This window comes from Phyllobates terribilis, unplaced genomic scaffold (assembly GCF_046119375.1).
Source record: "Phyllobates terribilis strain yellow unplaced genomic scaffold, ASM4611937v1 Scaffold_11__3_contigs__length_659146591, whole genome shotgun sequence".
In the NCBI taxonomy this organism is placed as follows: Eukaryota; Metazoa; Chordata; class Amphibia; order Anura; family Dendrobatidae; genus Phyllobates; species Phyllobates terribilis.
Window position 1 is genome coordinate 390,530,670 of NW_027362771.1, and position 23,401 is coordinate 390,554,070.

At 43.8% G+C, this 23,401-nt stretch overlaps 1 protein-coding gene across 1 annotated transcript in view; it reads right to left on the bottom strand.

Annotated features, from left to right (window-relative positions):
- UNC13C (unc-13 homolog C) overlaps window positions 1–23,401 on the bottom strand; it is an 861,108-nt gene that overhangs the window by 741,213 nt on the left and 96,494 nt on the right. Inside the window, exons 4-5 of the mRNA XM_073653015.1 lie at window positions 683–705; window positions 82–140 (exon numbers count right to left, since the gene is read on the bottom strand). Of these exons, the coding sequence (XP_073509116.1) occupies window positions 82–140; window positions 683–705 (82 nt within the window). The remainder of the gene's footprint in view (window positions 1–81; window positions 141–682; window positions 706–23,401) is intronic.

Genomic DNA, 23,401 nt, shown 5'->3' on the forward strand with positions numbered 1-23,401 from the left:
ATGGATTCAATAAAAAAATATGACATTTTGTGAGCTCATATAACAGATATTCATTTTTTATAAGAAAAAAATCGTACTTACCCTCCAGTCTGAATTTCGTAAAGTTTTGATGCTAAAGAGCTGCCACCAACTATTCGAGCCTTCATGGGGGGGAAGAAAATAAAAAGGTAATGTTCTACTTTCATTTTATTTTATTTTTTAAGGTTTATTTATTCAAAGCTCACCATACACAGAACACCGAACATGAAAAATGTTAAGCAGGCTCAGCTCCAGGCCACCACAAGTGAATGGACAATTAAAATAAGGGAATATTGTTGAGTAGGCAAAGAACTTGGCTATATGCCTTAAACTGCAATGGAACATAGACAGCACATAAACTGCACACAGGACACAAAAAACAGGTGTGAATGCCTGAATACAGCATCCCTGAAATGCCTTTATAATGGTATAATGGGCATACTTATGACCGACCTCGGAATCGGCATTTATCAGAGGTGGTGAACATCAGGAGAATCCGGTTTAACAGTAAAACAGATTTGGTGTTCTTATAAGGCAACAAAAGAATGGGTAACCAGAAGGAGCACATGCAGTTTTCCACAAGTAAAATGAAGGAACCGAAAAGGTCAAGTCACAAACAAACATTAACAAGACATGATCCCTTAGGAAAGATGTGATTTAAAACCTTTTCATCCATAGCTTTGCTATCTGAAAGAGAACCAGGAAGAAGGGGGATAGATGTTAGAGAAGATTGTCCATGCAGTCAAGTGAACAACTGATTAGACTTGACAAACTAAGGAGAAACCATTTTAATGTTTTTAAATTACCATAAAATAATTTCTAGAATGATGAAAAATGCAGAGTCAAGTCCACACATACTGTGTCAGCGATGGAAATAGTGACCTCAACATGTACATTATGGAATTTAAATCAATGCAATCCAAGCTCTTAGAAAATGACTATACCTACAATTGCAATAATATTTTTAGATTCCTAATGTATCTACCAAACCTAAGAGCATCCAGAGTTTCCATCAATTATGAAACACATAAGAATTTTTTTTTGTACCATGGGAAAGATACGAGGTTTCACAGACACACCGTGTGGCGATAAGTGTCGACTGCTGTACGGGGTCAATGCTTGTGGATTCAGGATATAAATGAGCCCTTAGACTGAACAACTACTGAAACACCCACATAAAAAAGGATTATCCGGGGATCAAATCCTTTACCTTGATTTTTATTCAGCTGGAGTGCTGGATAGAAATCATATGCTACAGCTCAATATTTCATCGGTGCTGCTGGAAATCTGGATGCTAGATACATAAGGCTACGACAGATATTGTACAACTTTTACAACATACAGTATATACATAAGATATATTCCAAGTCTTTACATGTGATGGTGTAGCAAATGAAGAGTGGTTAGTATACTGTACTCTGCTGCTTTTATATGAGTTGTCAGTTCACATGTCATTTGCAACTTTACAAATGTCAACTTGACAGAATCTGCTGTACCACATAACTTTTTACCGAACTCATAGGAAATAGAGATGTGGGCAATACATGGTATCACAGAAAGCTTCAATATAGAAATTCATGTGGTTTATACCGTTATCATGCAGAGTTGATCTAGTAGAAGGGAATACCGCTTTAGACTCCCTTCACACATCTGTTTTTTATGTACATATGAGGTCCATTTTTAAGAACTGCAAATATAGACACATGCACACCCATTGTATTCAATGGTGGTGCGCACATGTCAGTTTTTCACACGGACTGTGTGTTCATGTGAAAAACCAGCAGACATGTCCTTTTTTTCCTGGCACCATGGAGGAAATGCGTGCCGCACACTGATGACACACGGATAACATCCATGTGACATCTGTGTGACATGTACCCGAATGAAATTCTCCAGTGGCTGGGGAAAGCAGTGCAGTTAGCGCTTTCCCCAACGGTCGGTTGCTGGCTACAACTATCATCATCCTCGCCTGGTCACCCTGCGATCAGCAAGACCAGGCAACGCTGATGACAGTAGTAGTCAGCACCCGCCGTCAGGGAATAGCGCTAATTACAACTGTTAACATCTTTGCCTGTTCTCCCTGCGATCAGAGAGACCAGGCGATGCTGATGACAGTTGTAGTCAGCACCGCTGTTTGGGAATAGCGTGCATTAAATAAATAAATAAAAAAATGGCGTGGGGTCCACCTTATTTTTATTAACCATCAGAGAGAAAGCAGACAGATGGGGTCTGGTGTTATTCTGCTAAGGGACCAATATCCATAAAGGTTCCCAGCCTATTAATATCAGCTCACAGCTGTCTGTGTAGCCTTTACTGGTTATTAAAAAGGGGGGACCGAAAAAGAAAATGATGTGAGGTCACCCCTATTTTTAATAACCAGCAAAGGCTAAATAGACAGCTGTGAGCTTATTTTAATAGGCTGGGAATGGGCCATGGATATTGGCCCCCCTCCAAGATTAATAACCCCAGCCCTCAGCCGCCTCAGAAAAGGCACATCCATTAGATGCGGCAATTCTGGCACTTAGCCAAGGATGAGACATTTTTCTGAACCTGTCCACTACCACCAAAATAACAGTATTACCTGCAGATACGGGTAAATCAGTAATGAAATCTACTGATAAATGAGTCCAAGGTCTACTGGGAATCACCAATGATTCGAGAAACCCAGATGGATGAATATGAGGAGTTTTAGAATGTGCACACACACTACAGGCAGAAACATACTCCCAAACATCCTGATGCACCACAGACCACCAAAACACCAGGTAAGCCGATCTGTGGTGGCTTTACTACCAGGGTGTCTGGCCAAGACCAAATCATGATGTTCACTTATAACTAGTGTTGAGCATTCCGATAATGAAATATCGGGTATCGACCGATATTCGCGGTATCGGAGTTCCGATACTGAATTCCGATACTTTTAGAATATTGAATACCGGAATCGGAAGTTCCCATAATGCCTGCGCTCTGCAGTGTCTCTGAAGGATGACAAGCTGGATGGCAGCGCTCAGCTGCGATCCAGCCTGTCATCAGAATGCCATCCCAGCGTGAGAGAATTCTCCTGCGCTCACGGCAAGCGCAGGAGAATTTTCCCACGCTGTCAGTAACGTGCATGAGGTGAGCTGAGTTCATTGGACATGACCTTGGCTCATCTTTATGCCGTCACAGCCAGACTGAGGAGCGCAAGCATGCCTGCGCTTCTCAGTGTCTGCGGCATGGCAAACTGGATGGCAGCTTTCGGCTGCGATCCAGCCTGTCATGTGAATGTAGCAGAGCTGGAGCCGTCCTGGGAACCATGGAAAGGTAAGGATGATGTTGGTTTATTATTTTACTTTTATTGCAGAAGACATTGGCTTCAGCTGGAATGGGCGTGATGGTAAGTATGGTTTAATTTAGAACAATAAAGAATTGTGTGTTTATTTCAATTAAAGGACTTTATTCTGGGTGTTTGTGGGTTTTTTTTAACATTGACTATAGGGTTAGTAATGGGGGTGTCTTATAGACGCCTCTCCATTACTAACCTGGGCTTGATGTCAGCTGGCATTATAAGCTGACATCAACCCCAGCCCTATTACTCCACTGCCACCACTACAGGGCAGTGGGAAGAGCTAGGCTAAGTGCCAGAATTGGCGCATCCTATGGATGCGCCATTTCTTGGGCGGCTGACGGCTGGTGTTTCTAGCCTGGGAGGGGGCCAATATTCATGGCACCCTTCCTGGGCTATTAATATCAGCCCCCAGCTGTCTGCCTAGCCTTTGCTAGCTATTAAAATAGGGGGGACCCCACATCATTTTTTTGCAGGTCCCCCATTTTAATAGCTAGTAAAGGCTAGGTATTCAGCTGGGGGCTGATATTAGTAGCCTGGGAAGCTCCGTGGGTATTACCCCCTTCCCAGGCTTCAAACATCTGCCCCAGCCATCTGCTTAACCTCCGCTAGAGACTAAAATTACGCGGAACCCCACGCCAATTTTTTTTTTAATAAATCCTTTATTTTAACACTAAATGACAAGTACAGTAATCAACACTATCACTGTACTTCTTATATATGTGACTGACATGTTTCTATGTATCTAATCTATGTGTGATGCTCTATTCTTTCTGTTCTAAATTGTCGGGTACCGATGCTGAATTGCCGGCCGGCTTTTTTAAAGAGACGGTGCATGAAAACACTATTATTTTTTTTAATAAATCCTTTAACACTAAATTACAAGTACAGTAAGCAACACTGTCACTGTACTTCTTATATATGGGACTTACATGTTTCTATCTAACTAATCTATGTGTGATGCTCTATTCTTTCTGTTCTAAATTGTCGCGTACCGGTGTATGCCGCTGCTGAATTGCCGGCTTTTCATGTAATACATTCTACATTATTCTTAGTTGTTTTCCTTCATGTAGAATTAACCTACAAGGAAAGAAAGGGTTTATTTTCATTCCGATATTTGTGTCCCATTGACTTTCATTGGCTTCCGGTATGGGAATCGGCGATATCCGATATTTTTTGGGTATCGGTCCGATCCAATCCGATCCGATATTTCCCGATATCGGAAGGTATCCCTCAACACTACTTATAACTTTAAGACGGAGATTCACAGGTATGAACAGTTTACCTAAAGGACAGGAAGCTGGGGTATCCCCCTGAACCTCTACAACCTCTTTCTCAAGATCAGAACTTATAGCAGCAATTACTACTCCTTTCTGTAGTATAGGAACCAGTTCACAATTATCTTCATCCCCAGGAAAACAACAGAATAAGGCATCCGCCTTAACACTCTTATTCCCTGGCCTATACTTCACGAAAAAGTTGAATCTAGCGAAGAATAAAGACCACCTTGCCTGTCTAGGCGTCAGACGCTTAGCAGATTCTAAATAGAGCAGATTTTTATGATCAGTGATTACAATGACTGGATGAACTGTCCCTTCCAGAAAATGACGCCACTCTTCAAAAGCTTACTTAATTGCCAAGGGTTCCCTATTATCAATATCATAGTTTTTCCCAGCAGATGATAGTTTCTTAGAAAAATATGCACATAGATGCCATTTATTAGGAGATGCACCCTGCAATAATACAGCCCCCACCCCCATTTCAGACACATCAACTTCTACAATAAATGGCTGAGTGAAGTCAGGCTGTATAAGGATTGGCGCAGTTGCAAAACATCTTTTCAAGGTATCAAAAGCCTCCGTGGTCGGACTGGACCATTTGGAAAAGACCGTCCCTTTCCTGGTCATATCAGTCAGAGGTTTGGCCACTATCAAAAAGTTTTTGATGAACTATCGGTAGTAGTTGGCAAAACCCAAGAATCTTTGTGAGGCTTGTAGGTACTCAGGACGATTCCAATTCAGTACCGCCCGGACTTTTGCAGGATCCATGCGGAAACCAGTGGATGATAAAAAATAACCCAGAAAAGGGATCTTCCGAACCGAGAACATACATTTCTCTGGTTTGACAAATATTGTCCCTGAGTATCTAAAGAACCTGACTGACACGTACCTGATGTGATTCGAAGTCAGGCGATTAAATCAAAATGTCATCAAGGTAGATCACAACAAACCTACTTGCCACGTGACATGTACATGGGCAGAAATCCGCCAATCCGTGAGGGCAGGGTTATACAGAGCTCAGCATTCAGAGAACTGCTAGATCTGCAGCACATAAAAGTGTTTTTATAAAAATGACAGCAAGCAGCCAAGTAAGTGACATGTCACTGGAATCAGGTCTGTCTCTACATCATGATGTTCTCAGATCACATAGCAAAACCGTGATGACAGATTCCCTTTAGATTGTCAATGTCCTAAAATAAAATTCCAGGCATCAAATAAATCCAAGTATAGATTACCCATCTAAACCTGGTCAAGATAAATTAATTACCCTTTCTTATGTACTTAATAAAATAATTATCAAAACAAAAAAATTGTACAAAATAACTGAAAATTATTCCCAGAAAACACTAATAAAATTATATTATCAATAAAATAAGTAATTTCTCTGGTCAATATAATCATATTTGAATAGTTTAGCTAAATATAGAGCAGAAGAGCTGACAGGCGCATGGGTTTCCTGCCCTTATCATTTCTGTCACTATCTCCATTAATAGTTTTTTACTAGCTGTCCCCAAATATTTAAGCACCAGTCTTTAATTCAGTGCGTCTTCAGGGGTCCTGGTAAAAAGAAGTTGACGCGCCCCCTGGGCCAGTGCTGTTAGGGATACCCGGAGCAGGATCAGATGGGGGTTGTAGTCTCCGAGTGGCTGTGACCCGGTCCGTGCCCAGGGTGTCAAACTCAGTGTGTGGCAGTCCTTATAGATGTTACTAGATGTTCTTTTATGTCGACTACGCCACCCGTTGATTTGCGGTCACTACGGCCGCCGCTGCAGCAGGGTCCGCTGAGGCTGGTGGTGTGTGTGCAGCTTTGGGTAGTATAACCCCCAACGGGAGGGGTATAGCCTCAGGGGGTCAGCCGTGGAGGATGGTGGTTGTGAAGGTGCAGCAAAGAGACTCAGAGGCATAAAATGCAGTTCCAGGGTTTTACTTACTGGTGTTGCTCGGGTCACTGTGTACAGCAGTGACCACCCGAGCCGTGCTGCGTCCACCAGGTCCTGGACTCGGTCAACTCCCAGGCAACTCCGGAGTGTAGTCCTGAGCTCCTTTCTGACTCTCCCTTCTTCTGGCCGTTCCCACCAGGGATCCACCTAAGTCCGGCTCCCTCGGGCCTCTTGTTGGTAAACCCTTGTCTCTGGGTTCCCTGACCCTATTCTTGGTCTGCCTTCCGGGTGGATTTAGTGGGTGGTCGTGGCAGATCCTGCCCACGACCTCCGGTCTCTGGCTGAGGATTAGTGCTGTAGCCTCCACCAGCTTGGGATCCGGTACCCTGTTGCCGACCCTTCACCCTATTAGCTCTCTTATGGGCTCTTGGGGTCCCCTCTTCCTGCGCCTCTGGGTCCCTCTTCCTTCTCCTCTGCTCTGCTTCTCAGGCTCTCAGACAGACTGTCTGACTGGCTGACTGACAACTGACTGACTGACCCTGATCTAAGATGGTTCCCACCTTATATACTCCCTCTATGTGTGAGCTCAGGTGACCAGCACCCAATGAGCTCCTAGCTTTACCCAGGCTGCTCCCCCTATCTGCCCCTACACTACTGGGATGTTCCACTCCCCTCCCACTCCAGCCAGGAACAGACACTGTCGAACCTGCACATTTATTAAGTGGGAGTACCGTCGGTCTGTCCCCCGGAAATGGGATGTGTGTAGTGCATGCAGCCTACTAGCTCAGTTCCACACTCCATCCTTACCCGGGAGTGGAATACCACACCTCTGGATTGAGGTGCAATACCCCTGTAGCAGCCGAATCCTCAGGGTGCTACATTCCCCCCTGGTAAATCACAGCACGTCCTCGGGCTGTAAAAGAATAAACATCCAAAAACATACAAATTTTTTTTTTTTTTTCATAAACATCAACATATAAAACATCATATATATTATCATCAGTAATAAACTTTTCATATAAAACTTTTCATAAATAACATTCTTGCTTCTGGTTCCTCCGGTCACTGTGCAACTTGTGACCGGGTAAAGTGCGACAGTCTCTCTTGGAAGAAAACAGTTTCCTATAAAACCGGTAGAGGGCGCCTTAGGAAGCGCAACTATATACAAATGGGATATGGCCGCTCTCAGTCCTCGACCAGTGGGATTAAGGACGGCTGTTCACAGTCCTCAGCCTGTTAAGGGATGGGGACACACGGGTACAGTTCACTCTTTTGTCCCAACGGGGAACATATTTTAAGCAGCAACAGTTTTTTTTTTTTTTTTGGTACCCCTACGGGCAACTATATACAGTCTCTTCTCTACCGTACTCAACGACGGCGTCCTCCTGCTCTTTCTTTGGATTCAGTTTCTGTTTCAGACCCGTCCGGGTCCTCTTGCTCCTCCTCACACCGCAGCTCCTCCTCCGTCAGGCGATGCACATGGAGGGCGTAGGGTCCTTTGGCACACTTGTGCCGGGTGAAGGTGACCTCGTCCCCTAGATACAGGTCACGACCTCTGTGTCCCTCCGGCAGATGGCTTTCTACGTCTCTGCGGGTCACAAAGACGTCGCCGGGGGTATGATGGTCTCTAATGAAGCCCCACCCATGCTGCAGGTTGAACTTAATCACAGTCCCGATGGTGCGGGGACCATGAGCTGCACGGGGGTTCCTCCGGGTCCGGCTCTTCTGTTCAGCGCTCTGTATTTGCAGCCGCTGCTCACGGATCCGCCTCTCTCTCCTTTCCCTGTCAAAGACTTCCAACTGCTGGCGGCAGCATTCCGCACGCTCAGCTGCGGCTGCCCTTGTTTCCTGAGTGAACCCCATGAGGTCTCCTCCGGTGGGGTCCCACTCGAACTGCGCTTCTTCCAGTGGGAGCGGGGTCATCTTGACAGGCTCCGGAGGCGGTATCAGGGGCTCATCCAGAGGCCGTTCCCTCCGGAGTCGGGGATTGACGAACTCCGGAGGCCACACAAAGGGCTGCCCATCCGGGCACGTATGCTGGGCGAACAGGTCTTCACCCAGGTGCGGCGCTCTAGAGGTTGAGGGCGCTGTGGTGGTAGCGGCGCACAGGTTTACCAGGCCTTGCGACCAGGCTTGGGGCACCCTGAATGTGAAGGGCACCGTGAAGACGGCGGCGCCCGGGTGTTCCTGGCCTTTCGACCAGGCCGGCGGCTCGGCAGAGGTGGAGGGCGCTGTTGGTACTGCGGCGCCCGGGGGCACTCGGCCTTGCGACCAGGCCGGTGGCTTCTCCTGCTTGGCCGCGCTCTGGATTGAGGCACGTGACATAGCAGGGGGCGTGGCCGCGGCTCCGGCCGCTTGAGGCCTAGCTTGGAGCGATGACACAGCGGCTACGGGAACGGTGAGTGGGGCTTCGGGCTCTGCGACGGGGAGCTGGGGCAGGTTTACGGCTTCTGGGCACGGGATGCTGTCGTCCCCATTACCTGCCTTCATCTCTTCGGCTCCCTCCGCGGCGCCGTCTCCGGCCGTCGTCCCTCCTTCGCCGTCCTCAGAGGTGGACTTGCTCCCCGCTGCGGGTGGCATGCTTCGCTGGCGGTCTCCGGCTTGCTGGGCCATCTCTCGAGTCCACTCCGCCAGTGTTTCCTGCTGCACCCGGGCCATCCTCCGTGCTAGGCCCTCCAGCGCGGTCTGTGCACGCTCCCTATCTCCGGGGAGCTGCGCCAGGATCTCCAGCAGGCCTTCTGGAGTGGCGACCTGCAATAGGCTCCTGACCACTGGGTCGGTGCTGCCTGCCTCTCCCTCCATCTCCGGGTGTGTTCTCTCTGGACTCCTCTCCAGACTTCTTGTCTCCGGGTGCGCTCTCTCCAGACTGCTCCAGGCGACACCCATCTTTGTTCTCTTGTTCTGTCTCCGCCCACATTGAGGGTGGTCCCGGGGCAACTTTGTGATTGTCAGTTCCAGGGGCAGTTCTCTCACGCTGATGGACACTTCCAGCATCACAGTCTCTGTTGGTGGGCGCGGTTTCCGCTTTTGGCGCCATTCTTCGACCTGGCCCACGATGGGAGGTGACCTCTTGCCACCCTCTGGCACGCCCATAATGGCGTCCGCTCTTCCAAGGCGGGAAATCTTTGGAAATGGCGGGAATCGTCTCCCAGTGGCGGGAAACTCCATGGATGGCGGGAAAAAGCTGCAAATGGCGGACAACCGGCGGGAAACGACCTGTGATGGGGTCCGTTGGCGGGGACCCTCCGGAACCAGCGGGAGACTTCTTTTTGAGGTAACGGTGAACTTTTCTTCAGGCACGCAGTACCCGGTTGTTGCGGGCACGTTATCCTGCCGACTACGCCAAAGTTGACGCGCCCCCTGGGCCAGTGCTGTTAGGGATACCCGGAGCCGGATCAGATGGGGGTTGTAGTCTCCGAGTGGCTGTGACCCGGTCCGTGCCCAGGGTGTCAAACTCAGTGTGTGGCAGTCCTTATAGATGTTACTAGATGTTCTTTTATGTCGACTACGCCACCCGTTGATTTGCGGTCACTACGGCCGCCGCTGCAGCAGGGTCCGCTGAGGCTGGTGGTGTGTGTGCAGCTTTGGGTAGTATAACCCCCAACGGGAGGGGTATAGCCTCAGGGGGTCAGCCGTGGAGGATGGTGGTTGTGAAGGTGCAGCAAAGAGACTCAGAGGCATAAAATGCAGTTCCAGGGTTTTACTTACTGGTGTTGCTCGGGTCACTGTGTACAGCAGTGACCACCCGAGCCGTGCTGCGTCCACCAGGTCCTGGACTCGGTCAACTCCCAGGCAACTCCGGAGTGTGGTCCTGAGCTCCTTTCTGACTCTCCCTTCTTCTGGCCGTTCCCACCAGGGATCCACCTAAGTCCGGCTCCCTCGGGCCTCTTGTTGGTAAACCCTTGTCTCTGGGTTCCCTGACCCTATTCTTGGTCTGCCTTCCGGGTGGATTTAGTGGGTGGTCGTGGCAGATCCTGCCCACGACCTCCGGTCTCTGGCTGAGGATTAGTGCTGTAGCCTCCACCAGCTTGGGATCCGGTACCCTGTTGCCGACCCTTCACCCTATTAGCTCTCTTATGGGCTCTTGGGGTCCCCTCTTCCTGCGCCTCTGGGTCCCTCTTCCTTCTCCTCTGCTCTGCTTCTCAGGCTCTCAGACAGACTGTCTGACTGGCTGACTGACAACTGACTGACTGACCCTGATCTAAGATGGTTCCCACCTTATATACTCCCTCTATGTGTGAGCTCAGGTGACCAGCACCCAATGAGCTCCTAGCTTTACCCAGGCTGCTCCCCCTATCTGCCCCTACACTACTGGGATGTTCCACCCCCCTCCCACTCCAGCCAGGAACAGACACTGTCGTACCTGCACATTTATTAAGTGGGAGTACCGTCGGTCTGTCCCCCGGAAATGGGATGTGTGTAGTGCATGCAGCCTACTAGCTCAGTTCCACACTCCATCCTTACCCGGGAGTGGAATACCACACCTCTGGGTTGAGGTGCAATACCCCTGTAGCAGCCGAATCCTCAGGGTGCTACAGACTGACCTCATGACTGACATGGCACCATTTTGATCTATTAACAGCCTTCCAAGCATTTCCCATGTTCAGAATGTAATGTGTAGTGGTGTCCTGAGCAGGAGCATAACTATAATAGGTGCAGGGGTTGCAGTTACACCAGGGCTTTGAAGCCTAAGGGGTCCAAATGGTTTGTTTGGCTCACATGAGAAGACCATTTCTATTACAGATCCAGGATTGTTAAGGGCAATGTTGGAGATTTTGCATCAGGGTCCACAATCTTCAAGTTACACCTTTGGTTCTGAATAGAGAAGAACAGATCAGGCAAAATTCGATTTTACTTGTTCACACAGATTCTGCTGAGATTTGAGTTATTCACCGCAAATTTAATTCCCATATGCTCTGGGGTCCCTCAGAGTATAATAAACATAAGAAGTAAAGAATAAGAAAACACTGATACTCACCTCAGTGTTCACCTTTCTAGCTCCTCCACCCATCACCGTCACCTGTCCAGTCCTTGAAGAATCTTCAGTTGGCTGCTGATTAAGCTGAAATCTCCAAGCCTCTCGGGTTGGGTCGGGACTTCTGGCTTTGAGAAAGCCTGGGAGGCTTCTGTGCATGCGAGCAAAAAATTCACGGAGCTCGCCGTGACATCCTGACGCCATGGTCTTTTGTTGGCTTTTGCAGAATCCTTCCGGGTCTCCTGAGGGCAGGACGGATAATTTGGAGGGGCTGAGGATATGAGTATAAGGATTTGTTTTTATTTTTTTAACGTTTTTTATGGCCTTTTTATGGTTCATAAAAATGGTGACCAGCGGCAGAAGAGAATTACAGAAAGTTAGCATTTTAGAGAATGCACTTTTTTTTAACTGGAGTAGAATTCAATTCCACTCAAATTTATTTGCTCATCTCTAGTTCTGAGCATAAATTGTAAGGCGCAGATATAGGGCACCCGAAAAGGTCTGAGTTTATAGTATATGTATATGCTACTGATTCCATGCTGAATCATAGCTAGGGTTTCTGTCGGATTCCATATAATAAAATTGTTGAATGCCCTGTCGGATGTCATTTCACAGAGCATTACTTCAATGGAAGAATGTTTCTGTAATACGGTTTTGTAAGGAGGTACTGTATCATACATCGCACAAAGTCTCGGAGACTTTGTGTGTCTCCATATAAGTTCCATTGAACCTCGCCTATAGTGATACTGACTGTAAAGTTAAAACTGAATACAGCATCTTTAAAAGTAGAACACACAATATAATCAGATATTACTTTAGCATGAAAGGCACAAATAAAGTTTTTCAATATGGAGAAGAAAGAAAGGAAAATACAATAAAAGAAAAAAGTTGCATTGAAAGAACAGTGGAAAACATATATACTATATACTGTTTGTATATATAGATATATATAGATAGATATGCATATATGCAGCTATAATGACAAATGGTAGTGAGATGTATCACCTACAATTACTGAGAGCAGAATAAATGGAAAAATATTTTACAACATATAGCAGAAAATATAACAAACTGTGACCCTGGGAAAAACAAGACTACAATTGAAATATTGAATAAATGTCTAGGGAAAAAGTAAATAATGTTTGTTGTTTTTTATTATCAGCCAGCTGAAATCAAATTGTAAAACACATAGAGTCTGTCACTGTGCACTGAACCAGATCTAAAGCCAGCACTATTCTTATGTGTTATGAATCTAGTTACGGTTACAGGCTGCTGGATTTTTACCAATGTCCTATATGTTTGGAGGTAGGGGTAAGGAAGAACATACCTGCACTAGAAAGAAAAACTCTTTTTACTAGCGATAAATACTGTACTAAGTTTTATAGTTAATGTGAAAACGTCCTTATATCCACTGCCCTCTCCGTGGTACAGACATGTCTGAAAATTAACACAGAATCTGAGCCAAAGGCACCATATTAGATGGTCGCATTTAAACGTATTCCGTAAAAGAAATCTGTCACCTAGTTTTTGTTATGTAATCCGTGAGCATCATGATGTAGGGGTAGATGTAAGGAGATTGACATACTGCCCACGTTCCCCCTTGAAGAATACGCGTATTGTTGTATTGTATAATGTGAACATGTGAACTGTGCTATGCGTTAATAGTGTTGAGATTGTGTTCTGGCTGACAGTAGGGAGAGTTAGAGTTAATAATTGTTACCAGCCCATAGTGGGAGGGACTAAGATGAAGGGACAGAGACGGTTTCCTGGCAGGACATTAGATAGGGCCCAGTGGGCGCCAAGAACAGACCTAAGGTCAAGGACAGAGTGATGCACCTGAGACGGGTTCTAGGACAGGACGCCTAGTAGTACGGCGTCCGAGTTTATAACTCAGAAAGGTAATGGGTCAGGACAAGACAGAAAACATGAGATGCAGAGAGTGCCTCGGGCAGGAGTTCCAAGGCATCAGTAGCAGAGAAGCTAAGTACCGGCTATATTGGCAAACTAATTTCCTTGAGGTAAAAGAAGACACAGAATCGCTGGTTGAGAATAGGACTCTAACTAACTGGACTGTAATACTGATCTGGGTTGTGGTGAAGGAAGGCGAAATGATGAGTTAAGAGAAAGGAACAGACTGTGTGTGGAAATGCTCTCTATTGTGAAGGAAACATTTATCAAGCTGTGTACCTCTTATCTAATGTGCACAATCCCCAACTGGTTATCGTTCAGTAAAAAGTTTATTTTTGACTGGTGGTCTAACTCATTGAACTGTTCAACATCCGGTCCTGGTCACCCCAAATCATCAGTAACATGTGGCCTGCAAGGGCGTAGCGCCCCTATAACACAAGTTCACACACCCAGCCAGAACCCCTCTTCATGTAACATGCTGGGGCCTAAGAGACGAATCTCGCCGACGGCTACCGTCTAGTTCAGCTACCGCCCCCGCCATGTTATACAGAGTCTCTGATTCTAGGGATGTGTCATTTACTGAGCATTTTGATAAAATGTCCAATAAAGGTAAAGGATCCAGCTTCCAGTATATACAACATATACAGAACACCTGGACTAAGAACGCTGTAGTGTTTGAAATATGTTATTTCTATGGAGAGTTTTCACTTCAAGCTTTTTCAGCGTTTAATTTTTTTAATGTCGCTTTTTTAATTAATTAAATAAAATTAGATTTTTTTATATATATACAGTATATACTGGAAGCTGGATCTATTACCTTTCTTCGACATATCCACCCAAAATCCTTTGCAGTGGCATGTTTTCCAGATTTCCCCACTGACTGGATACATTTTGGAAAGGGTGAGCTGAATCATTTCATTTATTTTGATAAAATCACTGTTTCCTCTTCTGAACAGTTCTCTATATAACTTTGCCCACACCACTGATTGGCAGCTTTCTGTGTACACTGTGAAATCAGTAAGCCGCCAATCAGTAGTGGGGGTGAGGTTACACAGAGCTACACTACATGGCACAAGGCAACTAGTCCTCAAATGATAATCTCCTGCTGATAAAATACTGATTTTATTGAAACTAAAAAAAGCAGACCAGTAAGTGACACATCACTGAAATCAGGGTCTCTGCTCCTACCTCATGCTACTCTCAGATTACATAGCAAAAAAATTACGACAGATTCCCTTTAATATAATGTTTTTGCTTCTTGTTTGTAGAAACATTGGATTTTTTTTTATAGTTCCCACCTCTTCTCAGTCAATCCAAACATATTATTAATAAAACACAATGTTTACAAAAAGAGCAACATCATTACAGATTGATACTGAGCTGACGTCTGTTATATTTGGAATTTTTCATCAACTAAGTATTGTTCCGTTTGACTACATTTATGGTTCCAAGCTGTGCTTTACCAAGAATAAATGCAGAAATCCCACAGTAATTCCTTGGTAGTGAAATGTGATGTTTAGATTTTGCTTTCTCTTACACAAGCCGCATATTCCTTCTTTGTACATCGAACCATTTGTATCAAACAAATAGAAATCTCATAAAATGAGCCTTTTGTGCCTTCCGTTATTTCTTTTAGCAGAAATAAACACTACAGATGCTCTGTTCGTCATGCCAGACCTCCTACTGAATGTATTCAAAAGGATTTGGATATAAAAAAAGAATAATATCATTTTCTATGTTGGTTCCTTTAGAAATGACTGGGTAATTTGGTAATATTTATTATTTGGTAATATTTGAAATTAATAGCATTACGTTATTTAAAAAGTAAAAAAAAAAAGACATGGAAATTAAAGGGAATCTGTCACCACTTTGGAGTTATCAGACCTCCTCTACTGTGGGCATATAGGGTATAGAAAAGTAATTCTATACATACCTGTATGGCCCATAGTAGAGGTCTGATTGCAGAGAAATGTGTTTTTATAAACTTTGTTTTCCACAGACTTGGCGTCCCCGGGACGCGAAGAAATCCCTGCCTAACAGTTTATTATTCCCCGAAATCCCCGCCTATCTCCTTAGCTACCATATTTCCCCCCTCCCCTGCACGTCACAGGGCCCAGTGACGTGCACTGTGCTCCCTGACTTCCCGAGCATGCGCAAAGCGCCGCTCACATAGAGCAGTCATACAGTAGATGTTTTGCAATTGAAAAATAAGTCACTTCTACAGATGGAAGCAGCGGTAACAGTTATAACAATGAAACCCTATTGTACAAAGCACTAAACCTTTACAATAGATACAAGCATCTCTATTCTATTACTTGGTTTTATGGTACGTTACAGTCAGACATTTACCTGTCTCCATCATTACCCTCTCACTTTGGTGGTGATGACACATACTGTACAGGCGCTAACGGGAGATCTCGCTAGTATCCCGTTAGGCCTCAAGTGGTGGTGCGTTGCTCCCGACACACGTTGTGCTGGCCACTTCCGTTCGCTGAAGCGCGTCATCAGTTCCCTGTGTACTGTACTTTTGCACCTCACGTCGTGGCGCTCGAAAATGTCCTTCTAACAAGATCTGCTCGCTTCTCTTTGCTCCGGTCCCGCTCACTTGATTCTGGCTCCGTCCACTTAGCGCCAGTCTCAGCCACTCGGTTGTCTTCTTGGTTCTGATTTCAGTCTGGTCACTTGGTTCTCCACTCGGATCTGGTCATTCGATTTTTCACTTGGGTCTGGTCACTCGTACTGGCGGCTATAAGCCAATCTCGCTTCACCGCATGTCCGTCCTGCTACAGATTCAGGCGTCAACTCCTATCCTTCACTGCCCTCCTGGACCTTTTATAATTACTACCTGCACCACAGCTATCACCTGACCTGGTGTCTCCTCCAATATTTTCCCCTCAGGAACCATGAGCTTCGTTATACAGTTCCAGCTGATGCAATCCTTTCCACTTTATTTCGTCCTACAATCTTTGGCCCATAGATAGCAGTGCTCACTCGCAGACACCCTGTTGTACATGAACTGCGGAAATCTTCCATTTTTGCATCTCCTTACACTGTTCTGTTCCATAAACTATTTACAACCGGCCCCTGCTGGGGCTTGTGACAGCTGATTAGTAGAGGTGCAAAGCATTGGACCCCCATAAACTGATATTGTTAATGACCTATCCTAAGGATAGGTCATCAATATAATAGCGGAAAATGCCTTTATTTTTAAATTATTCCTAATACTTCAAAATGAGCCAAAAGATAAAAACGTATATTACAGTATTCCATCACAAAATTGTTTCTAATGCATTTAAAAAAATCTACTTGACTTTCTTCTCATAACAAACAGATTATTTATGGTCCAATCATAAACATGCAGCCATTACAGACCACAGTGCTTTTTGATATTTATTGATGATTCCAGAGACAGCATCTATAATAGCCTCAACCAGGTTCAAACTAGCCCAGAGGGGAACAGGTGAATCCCTCTATAGGACCCCGTGTGGACTAAGTCACTTACCTCTCAACATGAACAGTAGTTGGACCAATACATTGGATTCACTATGTACAGACAAAAAGCAGCATTTTCTCATTGATTCAACAAACTAGCCAGTGATTATTATATAGAAGCAGGCATAAATTTGTGAAAGAGGGCAGGGGCGGACTTTCCACTGGTGCAACCTCTGCAGCCACACAGGGTCCCAAGAGGTGAGGGGCTCACTTACACATCCAAATAATGTGGAATTATGCATTATGACGAGCTACTGTAATGCAAAGTGCCCATATATTGTTGTTGCACAAGGGCGCTCTTCTGTCTGTGTCCTATACTGAAAGAGGGTAAGGTAATATTTGCATGTAGCTGAACAGTGTGACCTCAGAATCAATGTTACTAGTGGGCTCCTGCCACCCAGTTCGACACTAACCTCAACCACATGTTTTGCAGTGTCTACAGACTACTCACAGACTACAACCTATTATCAACCTTGTGTAATCTAAGGTGAACATACACATTCAGTAGCTGATCCATTTTAATTTGGTCTCAACTATTCCTGTTAATCCTTCCTAATAAGTAAAATCTTGATACAGCCAAAGATGCATATCTTCTCAATTGGGATAGGCGAGGCACCTTTGGCAATAGCTTAGTTATTTCCACTGTGGACAAAGAATCTGGCAATTTGAAGCTATATTCAATCCTTTTTGTCACCAGCATAGGTCAAAGAAATGTTGAACAAAAATAAAAATAACATCAGGAGGTTGATTGATTCCATATAAATCGTCATGTATGGCAACATTTTTAGACCCATTATCACACCCTAGTTGAATTAGTAAATTAAGGGAAGGTCAAACTACAACTAAGGGTCATTTACATGAATCGACCGGCGGCACTAAACAACTGCCAATCGGTAAACATTTACTGATCAATGACCATCTATTGCCTATTTACACAGGCAGACCACGGTAAACGATGGGCACTGAACTATCAGTTCATTATTCAGTGCGTATAGGAAGCCATTGTTCTCGGTAGTGCGAATTCTGTTTAGATAGGACTACGGATCACCAAGAATGATTTTCTTTTGCACGCCACAAAAATTAATTTCACCCAATGAACAAGTATTTTGCTCGTTCATTGGGTGATTGTCATGAAACGGTTCTTGGTAATCTTTCTCCTGTTTAGACAAGACCATGGACCACCACTAATGATCTTCTTTTGCACTCCACAAAAAATTACTTCATCCGATGATCAAGTATTTTGCTTATTCATCAGCTGATTATCCTGAAATGATTCATGGCAATCTTTCAGTGTAAATGCAGCTTGACATTTATGCTATGGGAAGAAGGACTCATTTTAGGGACCCTAATTTATTTTAAGGGAGGTAGCATTCAGAAAGAAGAGTAGAAGAGAACAGCTATACAATTAAGGTAAGACATTAATGACTTGGTGAGCCGTAGAAACTAATATGCAATAGTTCATTAAAAAAAACATGGCTTATATGGACACTTCACTATTGGCAATTTTTACCAAAAAAATGGAAATACCCAAAGAAACTTGTTTTAATGGCCCTGTATCTTGAGATTTTCAACTCCCACTGGTGAGTTTAGCGTGGAGCAGCGACAGCAAGCACTGTGTATGCTGCAGGCTTTTCACAGGATGTGTGCTAATTATGCCAAAATTGTAAATGTGCCAATCATGAGATTGCAAGTAATTACAGGACAGTCAACCAAACAGTATTTGAACGAAAACAGTAAATCCATTATTAATATACTACAGAATCTATATGTTAACTGGACAAAATTCTATCACAGTAAAATGCTAAGAGTTCTAGGTATAGAGGCACGATAGACCCACCACAATAATTAGATACATCGTAAGCCTAATTATTGCTGAGTGGAAAATGGATTATAACGACAGGCAGTTTTGTTATGTAGATTTGCTTCCTGTCACAAGAGGATGAGGTTGGTGTAATCCATTTACTTTGTAGGTATAACTAGATCACACAAGGTTTACGGTGAGAACCAAATGATTTATTCATCTAAATAATAACAAACTCTCTAGTCTCAAGGGCAAAAAATAATTATATTCACTAATGGTGGCTTCATAGCCGTTCATAAATCTCTGAAAGTGGATTAGGTTGAAACTCATGAGCAGACTTTCATTTGCAGAGTCCTGAATTGAGCAGTATAAGGCAATGACAACACATGGGTAAGGATGAGCGAGAAATTAGAAAGAAATCAGGAAGAGAAAAATGTTGAATATTTCTTTTTTACTGTTTTCTGTATTCTCTACAGAACAGCTTTGCATAAATCGAGGATTCACCGAGTTGTTGCGCAGAGCTCTGAGTTATTTGTGCTTTTATGAGCTTTTCAAATGAAGGGAGAAATGAAAATGTTTGCAGAGTCATCAAACGGAACATTATTTTTCTTTTGTTCTTTTTTGAAACTGAAAAAAAGTATTGATTTGTGGGGGGAAGTAGACCCTGGATGGAAGTAATTATAACTGTTCTCATATCTTGTACTAACATAGGACCCAAGATATATTTTTGGAAGACATTTATAGTTGGAGATAAAACATCCATTGCTCTTCTGCTGCTGATCATTTCAATTATGGATTATGATACAAAGAGAAAATCTCTCTTCTGAATGTTTTTATCCAACAGATGTTTTTCAAATATTCAACTAAAACACTTTTATATATTAACCATCTGGTGCCTGATACCAAACTGTTTCCGTTACTGCGACCACTTGAGTGAGAGTAGACCCCCATAAACCCTATTTGGGGTCAAGTTACAATGTTGTAATTTATTTTTGGGTGCCGAGTTGACTTTTTATTGATACCATTTTGGGGTAGATACGATCTTTTGATCGCCTGTTATTGCATTTTATTGCAATGTTGAGGCGACCAAATAAACAGAATTCTGGTGTTTTAATTTTCTTCTCATTACGCCGTTTACCGATCAGATTAATTATTTTTATATATTCATAGATCGGGTGATTCTGAACATGGAGATACCAAATATGTGGATATTTGATTTTTTTTCATTGTTTTGTTTTGAATGGGGCGAAAGGGGGGTGATTTGAACTTTTATATTTTTTTTTATTTTTTTTTATATTTTTACAAAATTCAATCATCCGATCACATGAGCTACACACAGCACGGCTTCACAGCTCTGCTGTGTGTAGGGAAAATGCTCACTTGTCATGAGCGCCGACCGCTGGGCGGTGCTCATAGCATCCCGGCAATGCCAACTGCAGGAGTCTCCTGTAGACCCTCGGTTGTCATACCAACCCATCCACGACCCGCGGTCATGTGACACGGGTGCCGATGGGCGGGATTAGTGATGCGCTTCGGAGATTGTCGGAGATTGACAGTGGCATTTAATATGTTAACAGCCGCAGATGGATCGCAATTCCACCTACCGCTGTTAGGGACACATGTCAGCTGTAAAGATCAGCTGTCATGTGCCCAAAAACATGCTGGCTCAGTGCCGGAGCCCACATGGAGTGCAGGGATATGATCTTGGACGTGCCCATACGTCCAAGGTCGTAAAGGGGTTAAACGGCTATAAAGTCAACGCGTTTCAAAGTTATCCAACTTCTTCAGGACATAACCATGTATGATGAAACAAACAATGATCCTCTATGTAGGTAAAATCCCCCCCAAAGCGAGGTAGTGGGATGCAATTTATTCAAAAATACTATCAAAGTTTATTTAAAGATTCTTATTACAAATAGTGGTATGCCTAAATAGGTGACCACAATACATAATATACAAATAAATAAACAGACCACAGAAGCAACACACAAAAACTACATACCCCTATATATATATACATAATCATTACCATATCATGTAATGGTCATGTATGAGTATGGTTACATCATGAAGAGTTGGATAACTTCAAAAAGCATTGACTTTGCAACTGTTTAAATAAGAATCCTGAACTCCTTCATCTCCTGAGTCTGCCAGCAGTGTAAGGAAAACCGCTTTGAATCTGCAGAGCATTTCTCTGGTCTGTTGACCTGTGGCCTGATGGCGTATGTTTAAAGATTGTTGCAAACTACAAGTTTGGTCCACACTGTGGCTCGCTACGCATGTTGCGCATCATGGCTGCCTTAGTGCAATGGAAATTAGAAGCCCTGCAAGGCTAATAGCGTAGGTGCACTATAACAATAGTGCAGTGTACCAAGCAAATTTAGATTGGCATTGCTACATCAGTATATGCATATGATTGTGCATGTGTATACCAATAAGTTTAGATGTATCTGCTATATACATAACAAGTATATGCCTGCTTTCCTACAACATCTGTAAGGGCCCTAATTCTCCTAACAAAAGCCAATAGTGTTTTTTGGCCTCGACTGGGCTGGTAAACAGCGGTATATCTATTATCTGCTTTCCAGAGTGGTACAGTCTGTTTTAATACCCAGTAATCATTAACTGCAATCAGTAAAAAATCTACACTGTGCAATATACATTTTCGTAATTTGAAAGCCATCAGGAAATCCTCCTAAAAAAATCTTTAATGGATAATGTGTGAAAGTAACTCTAAGAAAATACCTCTATTTTTAATTTTGTGTAATCCTAATCTCTGCTTGTACTGTTTTGTGCAAACCTGGCCTCAAGGAGGTTGAAGCTCCATTTTTTCTGTTACCAAGCTTTACATCCCCTAATTTTCTTGTCTAGGTGCCTTCAGCCACAACTAGGGAGAGTTTAAATTTATATTTAGCTAGCAAGACCCCCCCTCCTTCCTAAGGGTTCCAGCAGACAAGAAAAATGTATTTAATTCTATAATTGTGGAAAGGGCAGGGGATTTGGATCTTTATAACAGAAAAATGAAATTCTTCGGAAGATTATTATCCTTGCAAAGACATATTTGCATGGATTAGATTTAGCGTACATTAAAGGGTCATTCCCCAAATTGTCATTTACAGTGGCTTACAAAAATATTAACCCTCCCCCTTGGCTTTTTACTGATTTTGCTATATTACAACTTGTGTTTAAATATTTTTGTAATCTGACTTGTATGTGATGCATCGGCACTAAATAGTCTAAGTTGGTGAAGTGACGTGATAAAAATATAGGCATACATTAAATTTATGGGATCAAATAACTAAAAATTGTCATGTGCACCCCTTTTGTGCTGGAGCCCCTAACAATTTCTGGTGCAAGAAGTTACCTTCATAAGTCACATACTTAGTGAAATGAAGTCCAGCTGTGTGCAATCTAAGTGTCACATGGTCTGTCAGTATATACACACCTTTTCAGAAAGGCCACAGAGACTGCAACACCATTAAGCAAGAAGCACCATTAATTAAACAACACCATGAAAACCAAGGAGCTCTCCAAACAAGTCAAAGACAAAGTTGTTGAGAAGTACAAGTGAGGGTTGGGTTATAAAAAATATCCCAATCTCTGATGATCCTCCGGAGCATCATCAAATCCATTATCATCAAATGGAAAGAACATTGAACCACAAGAAACCTGCCAAGAGAGGGCTGCCCACAAAAACTCTCAGGCCGGGCAAGGTGTTAGAACCCTCCTGTTTGTTTTTTCTATCTTGTGGTTTGCGGTCACGTGACCATGTGCCTTTATATTCCAGCTCCTCCCTTCTGGCTGTGCTGGACTTCAGTGTTTTACTGTTTCTCTAGCCAGGTGCTTCTGTGCGTTTCTCTGTCAAGTTCGCTTGGTCCTCTGGGACCTCTAGTACTTTTTGTCAGTTTGTCTTTTTGTGTTCTGCAACTAAACCTTCTGTTTAGGAGGTGTCCCATTTTTGTCCCAGTCCTTAGTTCTTTTAGGGATCCCTCCCTTAAATCTATAGGTCTTCGTTCAGACTAGCCGAGGACTAAGGCGGGTCTGTTCACTAGGAACAGGCAGCCCGCTACATCGTAGGGATAACAGCTTAGTCTTACTGTAGGTACAATTTCCCCTATCTTTCCTTAGTACATGTTGCAGACCATAACACAAGGAGGGCATTAATCAGAAAGGCAGCACAGACACCAAAGGTAACCCTGATGGAGCTACAGAATTACCAAGCAGAGACTGCAGTATCTGTCCATATGACCACATTAAGCCCTACTCTCCATAGAGGTGACCTTTATGGAAGAGTGGGCAGAAAAAAGAATTTACGTACAAAAATTGTAAGGCTTGTTTTGAGTTTGCCAAAAGACATGTGGGAGACTCCCCAAATGTATTCAGGAAGGTGCTGTGGTCAGATGACGCCAAATTGAACTTTTTGGCCACCAAGGTAAATGCTATGTCTGGTGCCAAACAAACATAGCTCATCACCAAAATGACACCATTCTCACACTGAAACATGATGGTGCCAGCATCATGCTGTGGAGATGTTTTTCAGCAGCAGGGACAGGGAAAATGGTCCTAGTCGAGGAGAAGATGGATGGTCAAAATACAGGAATATTGTTGAGCAAAACCTGATTCAGTATTTCAGTAATTTGAGACTGGGATTGAGGTTCACCTTCCAACAAGACAATGACCTAAAGCACACTGCTAAAGTAACACTTGAGTGGTTTAAGGGGA